The following is a 20220-nucleotide window of genomic DNA, read 5'->3' as shown; positions in this document are numbered from 1 at the left end:
AACCGTGCAGATGTCTGTATATTAAATAGAAGAATTGTGGTTTAATACAGTTTGATTTTTCCTTAAAATTAGAAAAAGATTATTTACATAAGTGCTCCCAACCCTGAAAATAGTGGGTAGTGCATTTCTGTTGGACCCTTGTGATGCTCTCTTTGGTCTTAGAGGTCCCTGGTGCATCTGTGTTTTGAGTCATATCCCAGGTCTGTATCTGTGCCTGGCAAGAGGTGGGCTCAAGCGGTAGTTATCATGGCAGCCGAAGTTGGGCTCAGTCCTCATGGTTCTCATCCTCACCTCTCTGTTTGCGTGCGAAGAATCCCAGCTGACGAGAATTGAGATAGAGATTGATTTTGTGTTCACAACACATTAATTTTCCTGTAGAAATCTGAAGGTAAATGTAACATGAAAATACCTTCCATAGTATGAAAATGATGAGGGCCAGTAACAGCAAACCTCCAATGATGCTACCAATCAGAATCCACAACGAGATGGGAATTGCTCGGCCCTTTAGCACCTCCAGTACTGTCTACAGAAAAATAGATGAAGGGATTAGTGAAAGTAAATTTCCATTCTGCCACTCAACATCCTGCTCAACATACTCGAGATAGTCTTTTTACCTCCCTCCAAACTATTCCTGTGCCCAGAGTAATGAGGTTAGTCTCCTGAGCTGCGAGGCGATAGGCACCTATTACCCTCACTGACTTGTATTTGGCCTACAAAAAGAGACAGAGGTGATGAGCAATGTTTGTGTCATAGAACAGAAACGTCGAGCTGAAATGACTCCTTTGGGCTGTTGTGTAACTCACGTTTCTGAAAAAATCATCATGAACTCTGCGGCTGACACGAATGACGGCGGCCTGCCCTCTTAGAAGCTGCTGGACTTCACACACGACCTCAGTGCACCATGATCTGCTGCAGTTCTAAACATGCATATAAGCACACAACCACACAAACAGCATGTTAATCTGTATACTGATGCTGCACAGTGTTCAGTTGCTGCTGTGGCACCAGGGGCCTCACCAGTATGTCATTCTGCATCATGTCTTCAGGATGAAGGGCGCGTACGTCTCTCTGTCTGGCCTTCAGCTGGGGAAGATTACTCTGCATGCTGCAGTTCACCCCTGTGGCCTGCGGGGCAATTTAAATATGTCAGATATGATCTAAAATGGAGATACAAACACTCACGCAACAGCGCAACTCACGTTGTATGAAAAGACATCACTGACGGTCATAAAGACTCTGTCTCCCGCAGCCACAGAGGGCAGATGCAGCCTGAGCTCCAGATTACTTACAGAGTAACAGCCAAGGTTCTGTACCTACAAACACAAACAGGGAAAAAAACGCTCTAAAAAAAAAATGAAAGACGAGGAAAATTTAGAGTGATGATGACTCAGTTAGGTTATTTACTGGGAGCTTTGCAATAATAATAAGTAATGGGTTGCATTGAAGTTTCTAATTGAGCATGTGAGCCATAGCTTTACCCTGAGGTGTGTGTAGAACTCTGGTCCAATTGCCTCTGATACTGTCCGAGTGGGATGGACCTCATATCGGTTCAAATTAGAGTCACTGCACAGAAAAACAGGAAATAAATACACAAATACAAAATTGTTTAAATATGTGATTGTTAAATAAAATATACAGTATGCTGCACACACACATACCTGCTAACAAACAAGTCTGGTTCATACTGAACAAAACTCTGCAGCTGAACACTGTTGTCCCCCAAAGTATCCTCTCTCTCCACACTGTCACTGTAAAAGAACCAGAAGGTCACATAAACTCAGATGCTTTTCATAGAAGCCCTGGGACCCTTTGAATCTTTTGTTGTGGAAACAAAACCCCTTTTGGTAGTTTTCAGGATTTGTTTTTATTTTTTACAAATGTATTTTCAGGATAAAACCCCTTGAGATGTACAATCTTGTTTTCGATATTTGGGAACTGTGTGCATATAGTGTGTAGAACATGTTGCTTTAGTAGCTACCTGGCAGCATTAAGCTTCATCTGCACTCGACTGTGCAGAGATGTGCAGCTGAACTCAAATTCCAACATGAAGTTAACCTGCAAACAAAAGAGAGAACAGCCTGCTGAAGTGACACATTTCACCTGGAGGAAGTGAAGTACGAGTGGGCTGAGTCGAGAGAGTGACGGTGCTATTTCCTTAACACGGACTTACTTTTGACTGGGAGCGAAATACTGGATAGCTGACATTACACAAGTGGCTGTTGGCACCAAGTGCTGTGCACTCAATCTTAAAGTGGGCATCCTCCTACATCAAAAGAAAATAAAATGATAAACAGAAATCAGTTTGTCTACGTAGATCTGTGTAAATGTGTACGGTGTAGCAGTATATGTGTGTGGTTTACCCTAATACTGAGGCTGGAGAAGTGCAGGTTGCGTGAATAGTGCAGCGTCAGGCTGGTGTTGTAGGCATTTTCCAGTCTGTTCTGAAGCTGCACCTCCACTGCCAGACGCCTACGAGGGCTGCGAATCACATAAGGCTTCTGTCTGTGGAGAGAACACAATGGAAACTCACTGAAACCTAACAACTGAGTTGATAGTATTTTCAAACTGACGTGGAAAGAAAAGAGAAGAAGAATAGTTCAAATCTGTACCTTGTCCCTGAGATGTCCGTATGAGCCTGCAGCACCAGGTCTGTTGTACACACATCATCCTCACCACAGTCTTTAAAGAACTGGATCTGAAGAGGTACATGTGGAGAGGACAGCGTGTTTGATAGAGAAAAGAGGGAAGGAATGTGACGCAGCAAGAAGGCTATTAATGAGAACAGTCAATATTGTGCCACTCACAGACTTCTTGACAGCTGTTGGCCAGCCTTCATCCAACACTGGGCCACTCTCTGTATTGTTGATCTTAAACCGCAGTGAGAAGCTAATTGGACGGATGTAATCTGCTGTGTCCTACAAAAAAGACAAATGTCAGCGATTAAATAAAGGCACTAACTTTGTCCTGCAGCACATGTATGAATGGTGAGTGAGTACCAACACTCACATAGACATGGAAGGGCAGTTTGTAGCAGAGAGTTTGTCCTGTGTGAACTTGGACTGCCAGCTGGGTCTGTCGGTGGGAGCTGTCGTCAAACAGCGCCCGTGCAGACAACTTCCTGTCATCCAACATGGCCGACACCCACAGATCTGAGGAGAGAGCAGGCAGTTGGGACAGATGGTGAATGTTGGAAAATTACTATTCTAATTATTTGTGTGCCTGGCCATATTCACAATACTTGCAGTCCTTAATTATACGCATTAGAGACGATAAGTAAAAATAAAGTGTTATACCAAAGCTGTTGCTGTGTGACCCAGGGGAGCGGGACACAGTTGTGAAACAGGCAGTGGCATTGAGACAGGCTGATTCTCTGCCTCCCCTCTGGCACGTCTTCTGAATGACGTTGATGGAGTGTGGCTGGAAGGACAGTCTCACATTGATCTGGACAATGCTTCGAGAGCTGGGCACAGGAAGGACAGCGGATAATAAAACAGGATTTTTAGCCACGTGACACCATAAAAATGTAAAAGCCAGTGATTTGAATCTATAAAAGAAATTAAGTAATGTTGGTTTTTTGGGGGGATGATTTATTTTCTTTAATGTGAAAACTAGCAGACTTGAGGCGACACATTTAATGTGTTGTCTAGCTTCATTATCTCTCAGTGCTTGCAGCTATAAAGTCTGTTCTGGCAAGGCCCTTCCAACTCTTCCACTACCCACCTGAGCAGCACAGCGTTGCCCTGTGCTCCCACTGCCAAGTCTATTAGCTCATCTCCATCCAAATCCAACCGAGCACTCACACTGCGGCCAAAATACTTCAGGGAGGGGGAAATCGATGACCCTGAAATACGCTGAGAGGAGGAGAGAGGCAGAAACACAAGTAGATTTCAGTTTGACTAAATCCTGAAATACACCAGTGAAAATGTAATTATAGATCAATGACGAGTACCTGCTTGAAACTGTGGATGATGTAAATGCCGTCTCCATGGTAGACATAGATGGCCCCCCTGTGTTCATCCTCCAGCGGGGCTCCCACTAGCAGGTCAGTGAAGCCGTCGTGGTTGAGGTCTGGAGCGGCTGCCAGTGCATAACCAAACCTGGCATCCTGGGACTTTTCCTCTGACTTCAGAGTACCATTAGATACAAACACCTCCTCCTGGGAGAAACAAAAGAGGAGGAAAGGAAGATGAAGAGTTGGAGGGAATACAAATAGATATTACTGTCAGTCTTTTGAGAAAACAGTTATAGAAACCTAATAAGAATTTGATAAATGCTGTGTATTCTCATAAGGATTTCACAATAATCCATTAGGGGAAGAACGGCCATTGCCACGGCTGCCATACCCCACTGAGGGTGTAGATGTAGACTCTACCAGCCTCCTTGTTTCCTGAGCCGAGGTACATTGGAGCTGCCACCAGAAGGACATCAGTGATGCCATCCTGGTCGATATCCAGGCCACACAGCTCGCTGCCATAGTAAGATCCAATCTACAGGCAGAAACATGCTCTTTCAGTTTACTCCCAGTAGGTGGAGCCCTTGCTTTAATCTCTGACAAATGAGATAACTGCTGTTTTCTGCTCCAATAAATAAACAAATAAAAAAGTGACTGAAGGGAGAGGAGAAACTAATGAAGAGAGCTTTACCTGTTCCCCATTGAGGGCCTGTACAATGTTGACATCACCCTCATTACTGAGTTCAAATAGGATGACTTTGCCTTTGTGTTTGAATCGAGGAGCCCCAGCTACATACAGCCTCTTCCAGTCACCAACCACCACAGATGACACTGTGTAACCTGGAAACGCATAAAAATAAACACATCATCAAACACTCTAGCCTTCAATAAAGAGAGTCATACCGGGTTTTCCTTTCACCACTGAATGTTGACCAATTAGATCATGAAGATCAACTTGCAGAGAAATGTGCTCGAGTTAAGTAATGTGTCACATCTTGTTGACCTTGTGTTTTTGTTACATGCTACATGTTCATGCAGCTGAAAGTGTAGTCTAACTTTAACCTGGGTCTGTGTGTTTTTTTACGCACTGTTGAAAAGCTCAGACATGATTTTTTTTGAGAGTTGGCTCCAGAATAGATGTTCATTTATGTTTTAGGAAAATTAACCTGAAAGATAAACAAACAGGGATGTTTTCAAAAGTATCACATGATTTATTTTACATTTTTGGAGCTTATTATTTTGAAAGAGGTTTCTGTTAAGTAACCGGCCAAAGTTCGATTAACAACTGGGTGAAGCAGGTAACTGCCCAAGGGCCCCAGACACTCAGGGGCCCAAAAGGTTCATTGTTTAGAACTGCTAGTTAGACAAATCAAGATATTTGAAGATGTCAATTTAGGATTTTTGTTTAAGTTAATTAAGTGTAGTGTACATAATCCTAATCATATTATAAACAAACTAACTTGTAGCTGGGGAGTGGTTTGGGGCCCTCAACTAATTTTTTCACCGAGGCCCACTTCACCCAGCTCTAAATTTCTCATATCTGGGCTTCCTCCTAACACATGAATGCATCACTCTGGAAGAAATCAGTCCAAGCAATATCACACATCAAGTGAAGGGAGAGGTCACCCTACCCGGATTCGAACTCAGGTCTACAGGGTGACAAACATGCAACTTGACCGCAATGTGTATAGTATAGCAGCCCAAGTGCAAACTCAACCGTAGTGACGGTACTAAGTTACAGACACATTAATCTGTGATAGTAATGCACTAACATCCAAAACCACAAGTATGATCCTTTTAGCACCATGTTCAGTGGTGTGATATGTGAGTACCTAAATAAGCAGCATGATTTTTGAGCTCCAGTGGAAACTCGCTTTCAAAAGCCTCTCTGGGCGGCATAATGCGTCCGTTGGTCCCCTCCTTCAACACGCCACCATCCCAGTCATAGGCGCCTACCATCCCAAACAGAATGCCATCCTGAAGAATGGAGAAGGGCATGGATTAGACATGCACGTAAAAGCGCTTCACACAAAGATGAACGGCTACTGGACTTACATCCAGCGTGTGCGTGGAGAAGCCGATCTGAGACATCTCCATGTGGAACGAGCTCTCGTTGTAGCCCAGTGTGCCTACAAGTGGACAGAGACAGACAGTCAGTATTCTCTGTCGTCATGTTTCTTTTCACATCTCCTCCCTTCCTTCCTCTGCCTCTTAGGATCTGATCTAGATGGCATCATTAGCACCCTCACTCACCCTGAGGACCACAGGTGGCAGACATGCCTCACCCTTTCCTTTCCTCCTGTCCCTTCCTCTCTGATTTCCCTAAACATTTAAGGGTCGCATCGCTTTTCATCAGCATTCCTCTCATGTTCCCACAACTGCTGTGATAGCTATACACTCCCTCTACCTTCTTTTCCTTTTCTTGCTTTCTCTGCAGGGATACTGTATATTTTTTCACGAGTCCAATCCTCCTTCACTTTCTTTCTCACCACTTCTGTCTCACTTACATATTTCATTCTTCCTCTTCTTTCTCTGATCAATCAGATGTTACTGTAAAATTGTGAATAAGTTTGTAAATAGGGAGCTAAATAAAGGTTTTCAATATAGTTTGGTGTAGTATAGTGTTGAACATCTTAAACCTAAATAAAGGACATCAGATGATCCTATAAAGTGACATCAGAAAATAACTGTATTTATACATACAAGAACTAAATCTTGAAGTAGGAACTATGTTGGTTTTAATTGGTGCCAATGTAATAAATCGGTGCAATGTAAATAAAAAGAATGAATTAAATTAAGTACGGTCACTACATTGAATATTATAAATACATCATTTGATAGTGATGATCTGATAATAGTACCCCACAAAACAAGTCAATAAAATCAATAAAAAAAGAGTCAGTATTAGAATTTGGTTATTTACCAGTATTAGCAGCTAGTGCAGTACATGCCATCATGTGACGCGACTATATATAAACTAAAATAATGAGTGATGTAAAGAATTGCCACATTGCTTTTTTTTCTTCTTCTCTTCATTTTATCATTATCTTTTAGTACATCTTTCCGTAATCTTTCCACAAACCTTCCAAAGTGAAGATGCGATCCCCCAGGGCATCCACAATGTCATTGAGTGCAGCTTCATCGGTCACATTGAAAAAATATTTGTCATCAGGATCGCTGGCGATATACTTAATCTCTCTAATGAATGCCTCAGGGTCCTGCTGCCGGCGGATGTAATGACCCAGAACCTGGAGCACAGCATAAGACAAAGAGAGAGAGAGGGAAAAAAAGACTTAAAAAGGAAAGAATAAGGTAAATGAATAAGCAGATAATACAAGTTCAATAAAACATTGAGGGATTAAGCTGGAAGCAGAGAAACGGGGTGAAAGCGATAAAAACAGAGAGCATAAATAGAGACTTTGGCATGTATGAGAGCAAGTACTTCTCCATGTTTCTGAGAAACAGTGAAGAGAGAAAGAGATGTGAAACTGGGTTCTCCATGCATCTTCCAGCTGTATGTAGCTGTAACAGGAGCATCTCAGTTTGAGGACGGCAAACTTCCAAGGTGGGAAAAAAGGGACTTCAGAGTCAAAAGAGAGATATCACAGAAGTCTGAGGTAAGAGAAGAGAGGGACACCCCTATGTACTCTGCAGTAAGAGTGAATTAGAGTTAACTGTGAATAAAGTGAAAATAAACACACTTCACAGCATGTGTAATTTTCTAGTAATTAAGCAATACCTAAAGGCAACATTCTGACTGTAAAACATAAGAATGGAGGAAATGGTGGCCTCCAGAGATTTGTAAATGAGAAGCACAGCTGCTGAGAGGTGAAGAGATGACTGCTGCAGAAGATATACAGCCGTGGCCTATGGCTTAACGCCTGAAGTACAAATGAGAAAATTCCATAAGAGAAACCAAACCCACGAATCTCCCCCTGTTACTCCAGCTGCCAAGCAAACTATGGAAATCCTCTGTTTTCAAAGGGTAGGTGATGTAGAGGGGTGTAGTGTGTAGCGTGAAGAGAGCCTACATATAAATATGTGCATTAAGATCAAATAGAGGCTGAGAAATTCCTCTCAGGCTGCTGCTGGCTTTTAAATAGTCATGAACAGAGAAAGAGATGAATAAAGAAGACAGAAAAGAGACAGTCTTGTTAAAATCTGAAGGAGATTTCCAGATTTAAGCAATTCTGAAAAACAATGGTGTTTGTAACTGCTCACCCATAAACACACACTTCCAGCCCCTGACCTGCACTGATGTATAAAACACAGACTATAGTGACCGTGCTCTTGTTTTGAAAGCTCTGCCCTCCCCAGTGAGCCATTTTCACTATGCACACACACAACCAGCGCACACAACCAGCGCACACAGGCAGCAGCACATCAAAACATGACTGCTGTTACAAGTACTACTTACCTGTCATCACTTTGACGTTTTGGGCAAACACTCGACCACAAAACCCACATCATTCTCTCTTGTTTTCTTCATCCAGGCTACGTATACAATTTCTGCTCTGCCCATACAATGACTCTCTGTCTCTGTCTGTTTCCTTCTCTCAAATTAAACTTTTCTTGGCCCAGCATTACGTTGTGCACATGTCAGATAAAGTTGTTATTTAAGACTCACACAGTGATATGACCATATCACGTTTTAATACAACTTATGGTTTGCAAATCTTTATCTGCTCCCTGTTTTTACTGGTATGGTCGGGATTCTGTCCCTAGAGTACCATTGCTTTTTAATCAACATTTTAAAGGGTCAGTTCACCCAAATTACAAAAAACCAAACACATTTCCACTATTATCTGATTAAATAGTAGTTAGTTAAATAGAATTTAATGGTGCTAAAAGCATTAAAAATTTAATAGCAACAACACTTTCCAGTGAGAGTATCCTTGTTTTTCTGTTGATAATCCACACACCTCACAATGGACAGTTTTAATGTCTGGGACATTTTCTCAGTAGAAAGTAGTTTTAATGAAAACAATTCACGGTGACATTTGTGTAGTTGCCAGAGTAAAAGGCACACTGTTTCTGGAAAGTTGTTGCTGTTGAATTTTATGTCTTTCCACCACTTTGGTCCAGACTAAAATATGTCAACGACTACTAGATATATTGCCATTACATTTTGCACAGATATTCATGTTCCCCATACGATGAATAATGACTTTGTCTTGTGGATGGATTTTCATAAAATTTGGCACACACATTCTTATCCCTCACAAGGTTGAACTGTAATTACTTTCCTTAATTTTTCATGGTTTATGACCAAATACCTGCAAAAAAACTAATGACATTCCCATGAGCCTCAGCAGTATTTGTGTTTAGTGCTGATTAGCAAATGTCAATGTCATGACACGCTAAACTAAGATAGTGAACATGGCAGACAATATACCTGCTTAAGATAAGCATATTAGCATTGTCATTTGTGTATTACCATAGTGACATTACAGCAAAATTAATTTTGCCATTACTGTGGCCCCACAAAGTCAATTTCTCTCACCTCTGTTGTATTAGTGTGGCAGCAGATATGTCATAGGCAGATATCTCAAAACTTAAAAGAAGAGGTTAAATCTCCAGCAACACTTGTGTTGTAAAGAACAACTTCATTGTGAGACCACCGGGCACCAGATTCTGAAAGATAACTTGAATGAGATCCTCTAAACAAACAGCAGGATCTGTTTCTTTAGTACAGCACAAACTAACCAAGCTTTATAATAATTCAAACATCAGGAATATCCACACGGACTGACTGAACTTCTCCATCCATAGATAACTAGGTATATCTAAGCTTCACTATCTACTACTGTGGCACTTTGACACTCCTCCTCCATGTTGGCTCATGTTGTCCTCTTCTGTGGTTCCAGTGGAGTCTGGAGGTTCCCTGGCTTCTCTTGTGGGGAAGGGAGGGGTCGGCAACCAGTCTTACCGCTAGAGTCTGTCTGCCCCTCTGACATTAAGACCATGCCACCACTCACTGTGTTTCTATGTGTTGAGGGGGTCGGGTGGGGCTGGAAAGGAAGAGTTTTTGTTCCCGCTTGGCTATTTTAGTAGACCCAAGGGGTTCATTTGGTAATTTGGAGATGTTATTTTTGGGGGAGTGGTTGTGGTATTGCGTGGTTGCTTGAGGGTGTATATGGTTGGCATACTACTTTCACACAATGTGTGTGAGGAATGTCAGGGATGCTCTACACACTCTAGTGATAACATAAGTTAGTTGTTTTTGTGTTAAGACAATGGTTCCATGCTTATTAAGGTAAACAAAAAAGGCTACTGAATCAAAATGAGCATCATGAGACATGAAAAGTCCCAGATAAAGCCCAGAGAAGCAGAATGATCTTTTATGAGATGTACTCACAGCGATGGCGTATCTGGTGATGTTTCTGTTCTCGCACTCCCTCAGAGCGTCTTGTAGCTCCTCCCCGTCATGTGACTCTCCGTCCGTCACTACGATCATCACCTTGGTGGCGCCCTCCCTTGCTCCACGCTCAGTGCTGAACGCCTCCGAGCTACAAAGGAAGAAGAGGACAGACTGAGATCAAGACTGTCGTGCTAGTTTGCTAAAACATCCAGCTGACTGATCTTGAATCAAGACAAGAGAGAAAGAGAATGAAAATAAGAGGACAGTCCAAGGAATGAAGGAGCCTGAGGGAAAGGGAGGATGCCAGGGAGTATCAGTCACTCTTCCTAAAATCTCTAAAAAAAACACCCCCTATAAGATAATATACAATTTGAAGTGCTTCTCTGGGAAAATGAATAGCCAGTAAAACACAGAGAGACTGGATTTAAGTTCCTTCCCATCAAGTCAGATATTAACGGTCCAACTCACAAGTGGACCTTTCCACAACCGTATTAGTCATACTTGACACACATACATTAGCTGCCAGTTACTCAAATTGGTCATTGCACGCAACATGCATGTGTCATTGCACACAGCGACCGCATCTGTGCATTCCCATCTGCTTGTGCCATGATACAGAGACCCAAGCCGCACCCTGTTTGTCTGCTGGAAACCTGTTCTCAGTGGGACCTGCTTCAAGTGTTGAATAGACTTGGTAAGCCTCAGACCAACACACATGCAAACAGCACACACACACACACACACACACACACACACACACACACACACACACACACACACAGTGAATTGGGGAGAGAAGTCACTGCTAGTGAACTCAGTCATTTTCAGGCCCAACTCCAGCCCTTGCCTAAATATAACATTGTGGTGAGCCGCAAGAAACTCAGAGTTAAAAACAACCGTTTCCTCTATGCAGTTTGCAAATTACATAGGGTGCAGAGAAGAAGATGAGAAAACAGAGGAGAGTAGTGGAAGAAAAATAACGGACAGCAACAAATGTATTTATGAAGGAAAAGGGTGGAGAAGATGAGAAAAGAAAGATGGTAAATAAGTAAATAATACGACTGGAAGAAAGGGATTTAGAAACCTAACTCAGAGAATGATAAAAGACTAACCGAAATATTACAGCTTTGAAGTGCAAATCCTGCTCAATGACTTCGCAAGACAGATATAAACAGGTGAGACAGGAATGAAGAATAAAAGGGAAAAGAGAAGAGCACAGAAAAATTAGGATGAAAGAAACGAGGAGATGAGAAAGAGGGACGGGGAGATGAAAGAGGAGAGAAAGTGAGGGAGCTAATTGGGAGGCCTGGTTGTATTTACAACCCATTTTATGGAGTCACAGCAGTGTGGTAATGACACAGTGCAGTGGTCTGTGTGTGTACTTTTGTGTGCGTGTGTGGGTGAGTGAGAGCATCTCAGACGGGTGGAGCAGTACAAAAATCAGTGGCTAATCCAATTGTAGAGGGCTGTTTGATCTGTCAGTGTCTTGCACAGGGTTTTCCTTTTAAAACTGCATCAACACAGTTCTTTTTAAAGCTGAGACCAAGTCCGTTCAAAAGTTAGCTATAAATATTAGAAAATTTGCTCTTTTGCTTTCTTACCAAGATTTAGATTTAGAGGACTGATACCAATGTCGTGTCTGTATGGGTAAATATGAAGCTACAACTAGCAGCTATTAGCTACACAGAAACTTGGGGGGGACAAGCTAGCCTGGCTTTGTCCAATGGTAACCAAATCCACCTACCAGCACCGTGAAAGTTAAATAATTAACATGTTATATCTTATATATATATATATATATATATATCTTATTTAATCTGTACAATAACTAATGTGTAAAAACTACTTGTTACAGTTTTACAGGTGGTCATGTGCCAGACTATTTCTTGGCTGTGAACAGTTAGTTTCATGACAGCGACAAAACTTCAGGAAGGTATTGGTATGGATTACGACACGTAATGTGTTAATACTGACTAATACATGACCATGTACGCTCCAAATGAGGCTTGAATGTTTTTGCTATTTAGTCTCAAGTCAAGTTAAACATTATATAGTCACGTCTCTTGTAACTCTCAAATAGTTTCTGTGAGTTTGTCTTTCAATGTAGTTAAGTCATCTCAGAGTTACCTAGCTTATCTTGCACTGCATTTAGTTTTTATAACATCTGTGTATCTAGTTATATACAGAAGGTTTTGTGGGTTTATTTCTACTTACATGAGCTAACAATTAAACCACCATTCATTCCACCATCTTCCAGTAAGTCCCAGACTCTCTCAAGTACTCAGTCTGGTCAGTTCACAGTCAAGTCAAGTCAGTCAAGTTCTCAAATTTGTAACTTAAGTATGACTTGAGTCCAAGTCTCAAGGCTACTGCTCCGTTTAAGTGAGAGAGATGTTGAATGTCGAGAGAGAACGCCATTCTAGGCCTCCTTTCCGTACTGTACATATAAAGGAATGATTCATTGCACAGTTGACTCTGTTATTGGTATTACAAGTTTTTTTTATTACATTTGGCGATGAGGATGGGATGGATGGGATGGATGCTTCACTGACCAACGCCTGGGACCAAACAGAAGGGTAAGAACTACTGGTAGAAAGTGTCCGCCAAGAAAAAATGGAGTAGGAAGGCCTGACGTTTGAAGGCCAGTGTTTGACCAGAGTACACTCCATTTCAATTTATTACGTGAGTACTATGTTATGAATAATTTCTTGCAAAAAACTGCGTTGACAGACATGCAATTTCATTTGGTGATGGCTATCAGAGTATGTAATTCCATGGTGATACTTTATGGTGGAGATAATACGCAATTCTTGTGTGGTGGTGTTTTTAGAGATAGGCCTAATATGTAATTCTTGTGTGGTGGTGTTTTTAGAGATAGGCCTAATATGTAATTCCTGTGTGGTGGTATTTTTAGAGATAGGTCTAATACGTAATTCTTGTGTGGTGGTGTTTTTAGAGATAGGCCTAATATGTAATTCCTGTGTGGTGGTATTTTTTGTTCCAGAACAGTACTCATTTTCCTTTGTGGTTTTGAGAACCAGTCTGGTGTAATTCTTGTGTAGTAGCTAGACTATAAACATTAAAATGTTTTAATCCTGAGTGATTTGGAAACAAAAAAAATAAAAATAAAAAAAAGACATGTGCAATATGTACAAAGGCTGAGTCCTTGCCGTAGCGGCCCGGTTTTGAGTCTGACCGTTGCTGCATGTTATTCTCTTTCTCCCACTCCTTTCTCTAAACTATCCTATATTAAGAAAGATAAAATATCTATACATATACCGGTATATACAATAACACAAGTCTACTGGCTGTACGGCTTGTTATGCTATAAATAACACATGTGTGGAAAGACATTATAAATGTTTTTCATAGAAAGTCCTATAGAGGAGTAAGAACTTTTGTGTTTTATAAGTGTTTGTTGCAAACATTAAGAATAGTATGTCCCACTAAGAACGGAAAATAAAATGGGTGAGATGATACACAAAAATAACTTTGCGGTCACTCATTCGGTGTCTACCTATATACATTATATATGGGCCAACACAAAGGTGTATGGAAAGATCAGAGTGACTGTGAGTGTTGTATGAATGATAAGTCCATTGCAGTTTTGCAAGCACATCAGTCCAAATGAGTCAACAGAAAACGCACAACCTCACAGGGTGTAATTGTTTTAAATATGTACATTTAGTACAGATTGTTTGAGAAGGTGTAGAGTTAAGTTGGAAGAAAAGCAAAGAAAGTAGGTACATTCCTAGGAGCGATTTACCACTGGGACCTTTTCTAATAGAGATTACACCTAAGGAGAAAGAGGCAATGAAAGGGAGGATTGTGAGAAAATAGAGATGGATATGGGAGTTTTTAGATTTTGCAGCTGTACCAGTAACCCTGTCTGAATTTTTCAACAGTACCAGTCAACTTTTATGGTTCAGCCAAAACCAATTGTAGACCATGTTGTCACAGATTAACATCAGTTTTTTGTTGATTCTCTGTGATTGACTTTTGCAAATCCATATTTCAGTACTTCCCGTTTTCATCCTGATTTAAGATTCTGTTTGTTTTCACACTTTGCAATGGTAAGTGTTAGCTGTGGCGTTGGCAGCCTCCTTCTGGGAGTACACTGATTAATTATGTTGATGACATATTGGTGTTTTCTCCTACACAGGAGTGTTGTAAAAATGACCCAGTGGTTATAAGGTTTTCAAAACATAAGGTCCAAAATCGGTGCTGTGTTCATTTGGCCATTTGATCACTTCAGAGGATCACAAATTATGCATCACAAAAATACAACAGCTGATGCTGCTCACAAAGCCAGCTGCTCTTTCTCATGTGCAATGGTTTTTCCTGTCACAGAGGATCTCTCCTGGCATTGATTCATGGGCTCAACCATGTATCAGTTTCAGATATTGTAAATAGATTGTGGTGCGCACCAGATTTTTTTATTTTCCAGGGTTGTTGTTTTTTTTATTTTTTTGATGAAAACTGTTGTAACGAATGTGTAATTTCTACTAATGTGTAATTTCTACTAACAAAACTTACATTCGCATATAAGGCATAAGAGGTCCTATGCAAACGAGTAACACAGCCCTTCTCTCAAAATAGATTAACACTGACAGGGATAGATGATAACATATTAAGACATGGTTGTGTCCTTGAAGTTTATTGTCTAGAGGTTTAGAGCATTTTTTTTGCAAGGAAAGAATATATTCAATATTAGCCCTTATGAGTATAGTAATCCAATGTGAGTGTGTGAATTTAAATGTATGGTATGAGCCCTTAATGTGTGTGTAGGTGTTCATCTGTGCATGTGTGTACTGTAAGTGTCTGTGTGTATTTTTACAGCTGCAGGACTGCACTACTTGGCTGACCAGGCTGCGCCACACCTGCAGCTATGCTGAGCCAGCAGCCAACTAGTCCAGGTCAGCGAATCTCACTGTTTTCTACCTCGTCACTTTCCTGCCAAATGCCAGTGCTGCTATCTGTCCATCCATTTGTGTGTGTAGGTGTACATATTAACTCCTCTGGATATCAAATTAATCTTAGTAAATAATTTCTATTTCTTTACCCTGACACACACACACTTGAGAGAACTTTCAATTCAGCCCCCAAAAAAGTAACAAAAAATATCTGAGCAACGAGTAACATTTATTTTTTTAGTTATGAGCACTAATGAGTCTTCTGATAGTGTTTTCCCCATCTGACGAGGTGGGAAAGGCGGTGACAGTGAAAGGTGAGAGTGTGTAGTAGTAGTGTCCGAGTTTCCCGTCACCAGTTGTTTTAATGCCTCAGTTACACTATTTTACTGGCTCCATTTTCCAGTCACTGCTTTTCAACTACCTTTTAAATGCCTACTACCTCTTAAACTTCTCCAACATTTACTTTTAAATGTACCAGAAAACAGGAACTCTCCAATTACCTGTGTGCACGTGTGTGTGTATAGCAGTAGCGCACCTCTCCAAGACACACATCCCAAAATCGTGGCCACACATCAGGTCTGGGTGTGGTGCTCTATGTGGGTATGACTTTAATAAAGCAGGAATTTTATTTTGAAAACAAAGAAATATTTTAAGAACTTGGTTTTCATTTAGCCGCTGAACCAGAACCTATAGAGCTGTTTTTTTTAGACTTGGGTTACCAGCTTAAATATCCCCAACATACTTCTTCGAAGAAAAGTCATGAGTGTATTTTACATTTATATCTACACATTTTGTCAGGATTTTACCATGTACTCATGTCTTCTCAGTAACTAGTGATTGTTCAGTATTCTAAAAAAAACTACATGAGCATAAAAATAATATTAGGTTAAACAACCTTCTTTAATTTAAACCACTTGGGGGCAGTGCACTGATCTTCACATGAAGTTGTAGTGCCAAATGTGTTAGCAAACAGTTGCTTCTTTACTTATCAAGCAGACACAAAGTAACATTATCATTCATTGAGTAATGTTTTTTGTTCAATATTAACTCTCTTTTAGCTCTGTTTTTGGTCTCAACAAACTCCTGAGGGAAGTACCTGTCTCTTCAGCTTCTAAATGCTCCGCTACGTTCCCCGGCTAGGTACTAACTTTGTCTGTTTGCTTCTTCTATATTCAATGCAGTGACAAAACACGCTCTGTAGAATAGTTTGTCCATTTGGCCTACCGTAGAAACATGGCGGCGCAACGCTGCGACTTCCATGTAAGGGGACCCGCGGTGTATGTAGATAGAAATGGCTCATTCTAAGGTAATAATAACATAAGGGTTCATTATGTAATGTCTACATAGACCACTGAAAACATAGTTATGTAAATTATATTGCATTTCTGTCAATACATCCTCTTAAATCTTACACACTAGGCCTTTAAAACAGCTCCCTGCTCTGGCTGGAAACATGCTTGATGTGAGTGAACCAAAACAGTAAAGTTTCAGGTTGTAAAAACAAAACAAAAGATGCTAAAAGATGCTAAAACTGCTGGATATAGTTGAGGATTAAAACAATATAATTAAGGAAAATGATTTATGTGTTTGTAACTACGAGACTCCTTTCACATTACGCATAGTCATTTGATCCATTGTTAAAATCAAAATATTTATTGGAGCAGCATAAAGTTCTCCGTCTAACCTAATCTTTGTCTGAAAGCTTGATAAGCCAAAAGCAGCCTGATGGGATCATACTGGAGCATATCATTAGAAAGAAGAACAGACTCTTAGAAAATAAACATGATTGTCATTATAACTACAAATTATACAGTAATATATTTAGAGTGTCATACCAAAATCTAAACAGTGACAGTTTCCAGTCAGCCAGCCAAATCTACACCATGTTTTAGTGTTAGGAACATCAGCCAATAAGTGGCACTCATTGACAGGCCTACCAGGCCATGTGGATGGCATATGCAGTGCGCGTCTCCCGTCCCTCCTGTCTGCTGATGTTCTTGGCGGCCTCCACCACCTCCTGTGTGGTCTGGTAGTCCTTCAGAGACCACTCGTGGACTGCTACCTCACCATACTGCAGTATACCAACCTGAATGTGCACACATACACACACACACACACACACACACACAAACACACAAGTATTTTAACAATGCCACATGTTCATGGTTGTGCTGGCACATCGTTGTGGAAAGCAACATCTGAGACTGTTGTTTCTGGGTGAGCTATCTCTTTAAGTACCAATCCTGTTCTTAAAGCAAACAGTGCACTTTGGGGAATTTTTGAATTCATTCAAAAACCAGAGGTATTTCCTCTTCACCTCACATTGCCTGCTTCCCACCCCCCCCTCAAAACCCAAACCTCCTCTCATTCCTCTTGTTGTTTAGCTCAGAATGTCCCCACCCCCACTCCCCAACTTCTATTCCTCAACCTTAAGCTAGCTCAGCCCATGTCCCTTTACATTACTAAAGCAATTCATTCGGGTCATATTTGCCAAATTGCTTCTTTATATGTTTAATGTGTCACTATGTGCATGTTTTCACTCAAGGGACTAGCTTGGCTTACTTTCTGGGCAACAGCTAAGGGGTTCCAGAAGTTTAAGTGGGAGACTCACTCAAATTCAAACCCACAAGTTTCCATTACCAATATAAATAATATTTATCAGCAGTGCAAATACACATCGTCTCGCACTTGTACCTGCATCTGATCTGAGCTGATGTGGAACTTGCTGAGGATGTTGCTGAGGAAGTTCTGGACCTCGTACCAGGGGTAGATACTGTTGGAGCCATCCAGCACGATCACAATGTCCATATATGTGGAGCACCCTGTCACATGTGAAAGTTTAAAAATATTTGGTTAGCTAAAGTGCGCCTGTGCAGCATGTGTATCTGCCTCAGTGTGTGTGTGAGTGTGCAAATATGTGGTTACTTTGTGCTGTTGGAGCGATTGCCTCTCTTGGTTCTAGGTCATCGCTGACAGAGGCACAGATGCCGGTGCTGAACATAGATGTACCGCACTCCTGAGACCACAGAGGGGCACATGCCTGCCAAACACACACAAACACCCACATCAGCATCTGTCTTATAGCAGGTGACACAATTTCAGGAGCATCTACAGTCAATTTAAGTGGTTTGTATTTTCAAATATTTGTGTTCCGCTCACAAGACCTATAGGTGGTTTTAAACACATAGAGAGATGTGGTCGGGTGACCTGAGAATAAACACAGGAAAAAAAAGACTAAATGAGGCCATACGTGGAACAGAAAGAAAACAAGTCATGAAGAGTGAATAACTCATGGAAAAACTACAATAGTGTGGTTTGGGGGGTAGAAAAAGGAGGGAGAGGCGGAGAGAGGGAGACTATTGTTGACATGTTGGCAGTCACTGTTGTCATGAGTGGTTTAACAGAGCTGGAACACCAGACCAGTAGAGCAATTTAAATCTGATTGTGCTAAATGTAGGGGGGTGAGTGTGGGGTGGTGGTAGGGGGCATCATATAAAAATATTTCTGTCTTCAAAGCATCCCATTTATTTGGCTTTCAAACCAAGAGGGAGGAATAAGAGGGAGAGCATGGAAAGAGGAGATAAAAGAGAAATGCATGCATACAGCAGAGAGACAAAAGAGAGGGACAGAAAGTGGGGTGAATTGGGTTTAGAGTGAGAGCAAGAGAAACATCCTGGTTTTGCTTGCCCTGTCATTATAGACGCGTTTCTCCTCAGGCACAAAGACAGGCAGAGAAGAAAGGATGGAGAGAGGGATGAGAGAAAGGAAGGAGGGAGAAGTCGGAGAAAAGCGAGAGAGGTGCTATGGCTTTTGGTAGGTCTGTCATTAACAAAGGGCCAGAGACGCATTCCGATCCTGTTATAGACCTGACCACTGGGGTTAGGATAAACACACATGGACACACACACCCCACACACACACACACACACACATTAAAGTGGGCTAAGCTGGATGGCGTTCGTGAACTGTACACGACTCCACACCCGAAGAAGCAGTAAAAACCTGGCAGACACCAAAACACGCAAGCTCACTTGCTTAACACACGCACACACAAACTGATACAGGAACATACACACAGTAGCTAGCATACAAACACACATACAAAACACACACTTCTGCATGCTGGCTCAGGCAGAAGTGAACAGTTACAGACTGAATGAGGACTTGCACTTGACTGTTCTGAGATTTGACTTACTTGAGACTTGATTCCCTAAAGATCTGACTTTGACTTGAGAACAGTTTCTTAAATTTGTACCGCCTACAGTCACGCAAAAATGAAACACAAATTAGCCAGGGAAAAGTCGGTTTGCATAGCCCCACAACTTATTACCATAATTACAGTTTTTGCCTATGCATTGAAAGCGTGGTCTGAGTTGAGTCAGCCAACTCGTGTGGAAAAGATTATTTTATGAATGTAGAATTTGTACATTCATACAATAATCTTGTACATGGGCCCTATTTTCACATATTTTGGTGTTGAAATGTTTTGCATTCATGTAGTAGATGGCTTCAGCTGGCACTGTGAACCAGCTGCAGTGGCTGAAACGTATTTGTTTGGGGCAATTGTGCCCATCAGAATTACATCCACAAAAAGTGCTTCTTTTGCCACTGACAGGCTCAGACTGTTATACAAGGTGTCTTACAACTTCATAGAAAGGATCCCTATGAGTGACACCCTTTTTAATAAGAAACTAATTTCTCGCTCAAGGACAATTCTCACTCTGAAATCTTGTGAAAGGCGAGTTGTTGCAGGAAGACAACTGTGGAAAAGTGAGTCAGAGTTGGAGAGAGGAGTTTGTTGTGTTGGAGTAATGTTAGGAAATTAAGTCTTGCTAGCAGTTCCTCTACCTACACAACAAACCCCTCTCCCAGGTTTGAAAATACCAGATTTATCCCTTAAACTCAGCATAGCAGGTAGTGACATAACTAATCCCCCCACCCCCAAAGGGAGACATAGACTCAGAGCCTGGGTGGATGCTGCGGTGGATGCAGCT

The 20220-nt window shown here is 41.3% G+C and overlaps 1 protein-coding gene across 1 annotated transcript; it reads right to left on the bottom strand.

Annotated features, from left to right (window-relative positions):
* Positions 1-45: 45 nt before the first annotated feature.
* itga10 (integrin, alpha 10) lies at positions 46-18260 on the bottom strand. The gene is made up of 26 exons (XM_046044858.1): positions 18152-18260; positions 17921-18048; positions 17164-17312; positions 10311-10461; positions 7035-7200; positions 6008-6081; positions 5785-5929; positions 4644-4792; positions 4344-4487; positions 3950-4156; positions 3721-3851; positions 3294-3460; positions 3007-3149; positions 2805-2915; positions 2610-2695; positions 2361-2502; positions 2171-2263; positions 1979-2055; positions 1659-1748; positions 1479-1563; positions 1200-1313; positions 1018-1125; positions 804-917; positions 597-710; positions 410-523; positions 46-319 (listed from the first exon to the last, which is right to left on the bottom strand). The coding sequence occupies exons 1-26, from the start codon at positions 18225-18227 to the stop codon at positions 266-268; spliced, it is 3132 nt and encodes a 1043-aa protein (XP_045900814.1). The 5' UTR covers positions 18228-18260; the 3' UTR covers positions 46-265.
* Between the last annotated feature and the right edge of the window lie 1960 nt (positions 18261-20220).

The sequence above is a fragment of the Micropterus dolomieu genome, linkage group LG03 (genome assembly GCF_021292245.1).
Source record: "Micropterus dolomieu isolate WLL.071019.BEF.003 ecotype Adirondacks linkage group LG03, ASM2129224v1, whole genome shotgun sequence".
Taxonomy (NCBI): domain Eukaryota; kingdom Metazoa; phylum Chordata; class Actinopteri; order Centrarchiformes; family Centrarchidae; genus Micropterus; species Micropterus dolomieu.
This window is presented reverse-complemented; position numbering and strand designations above follow the sequence as displayed.

Bases quoted from the DNA above. Each gene is read 5' to 3' on its own strand.
- itga10 (XM_046044858.1), bottom strand. From the start codon at position 18,227: ATGTTCAGCACCGGCATCTGTGCCTCTGTCAGCGATGACCTAGAACCA. The intron at 7,201-10,310 runs GTGAGTACATCT...GCTGTGCTCCAG, and splicing joins TCACCAGATACGCCATCGCT to GTTCTGGGTCATTACATCCG. The intron at 1,126-1,199 runs GTGAGTTGCGCT...ATTGCCCCGCAG, and splicing joins GTGATGTCTTTTCATACAAC to GCCACAGGGGTGAACTGCAG.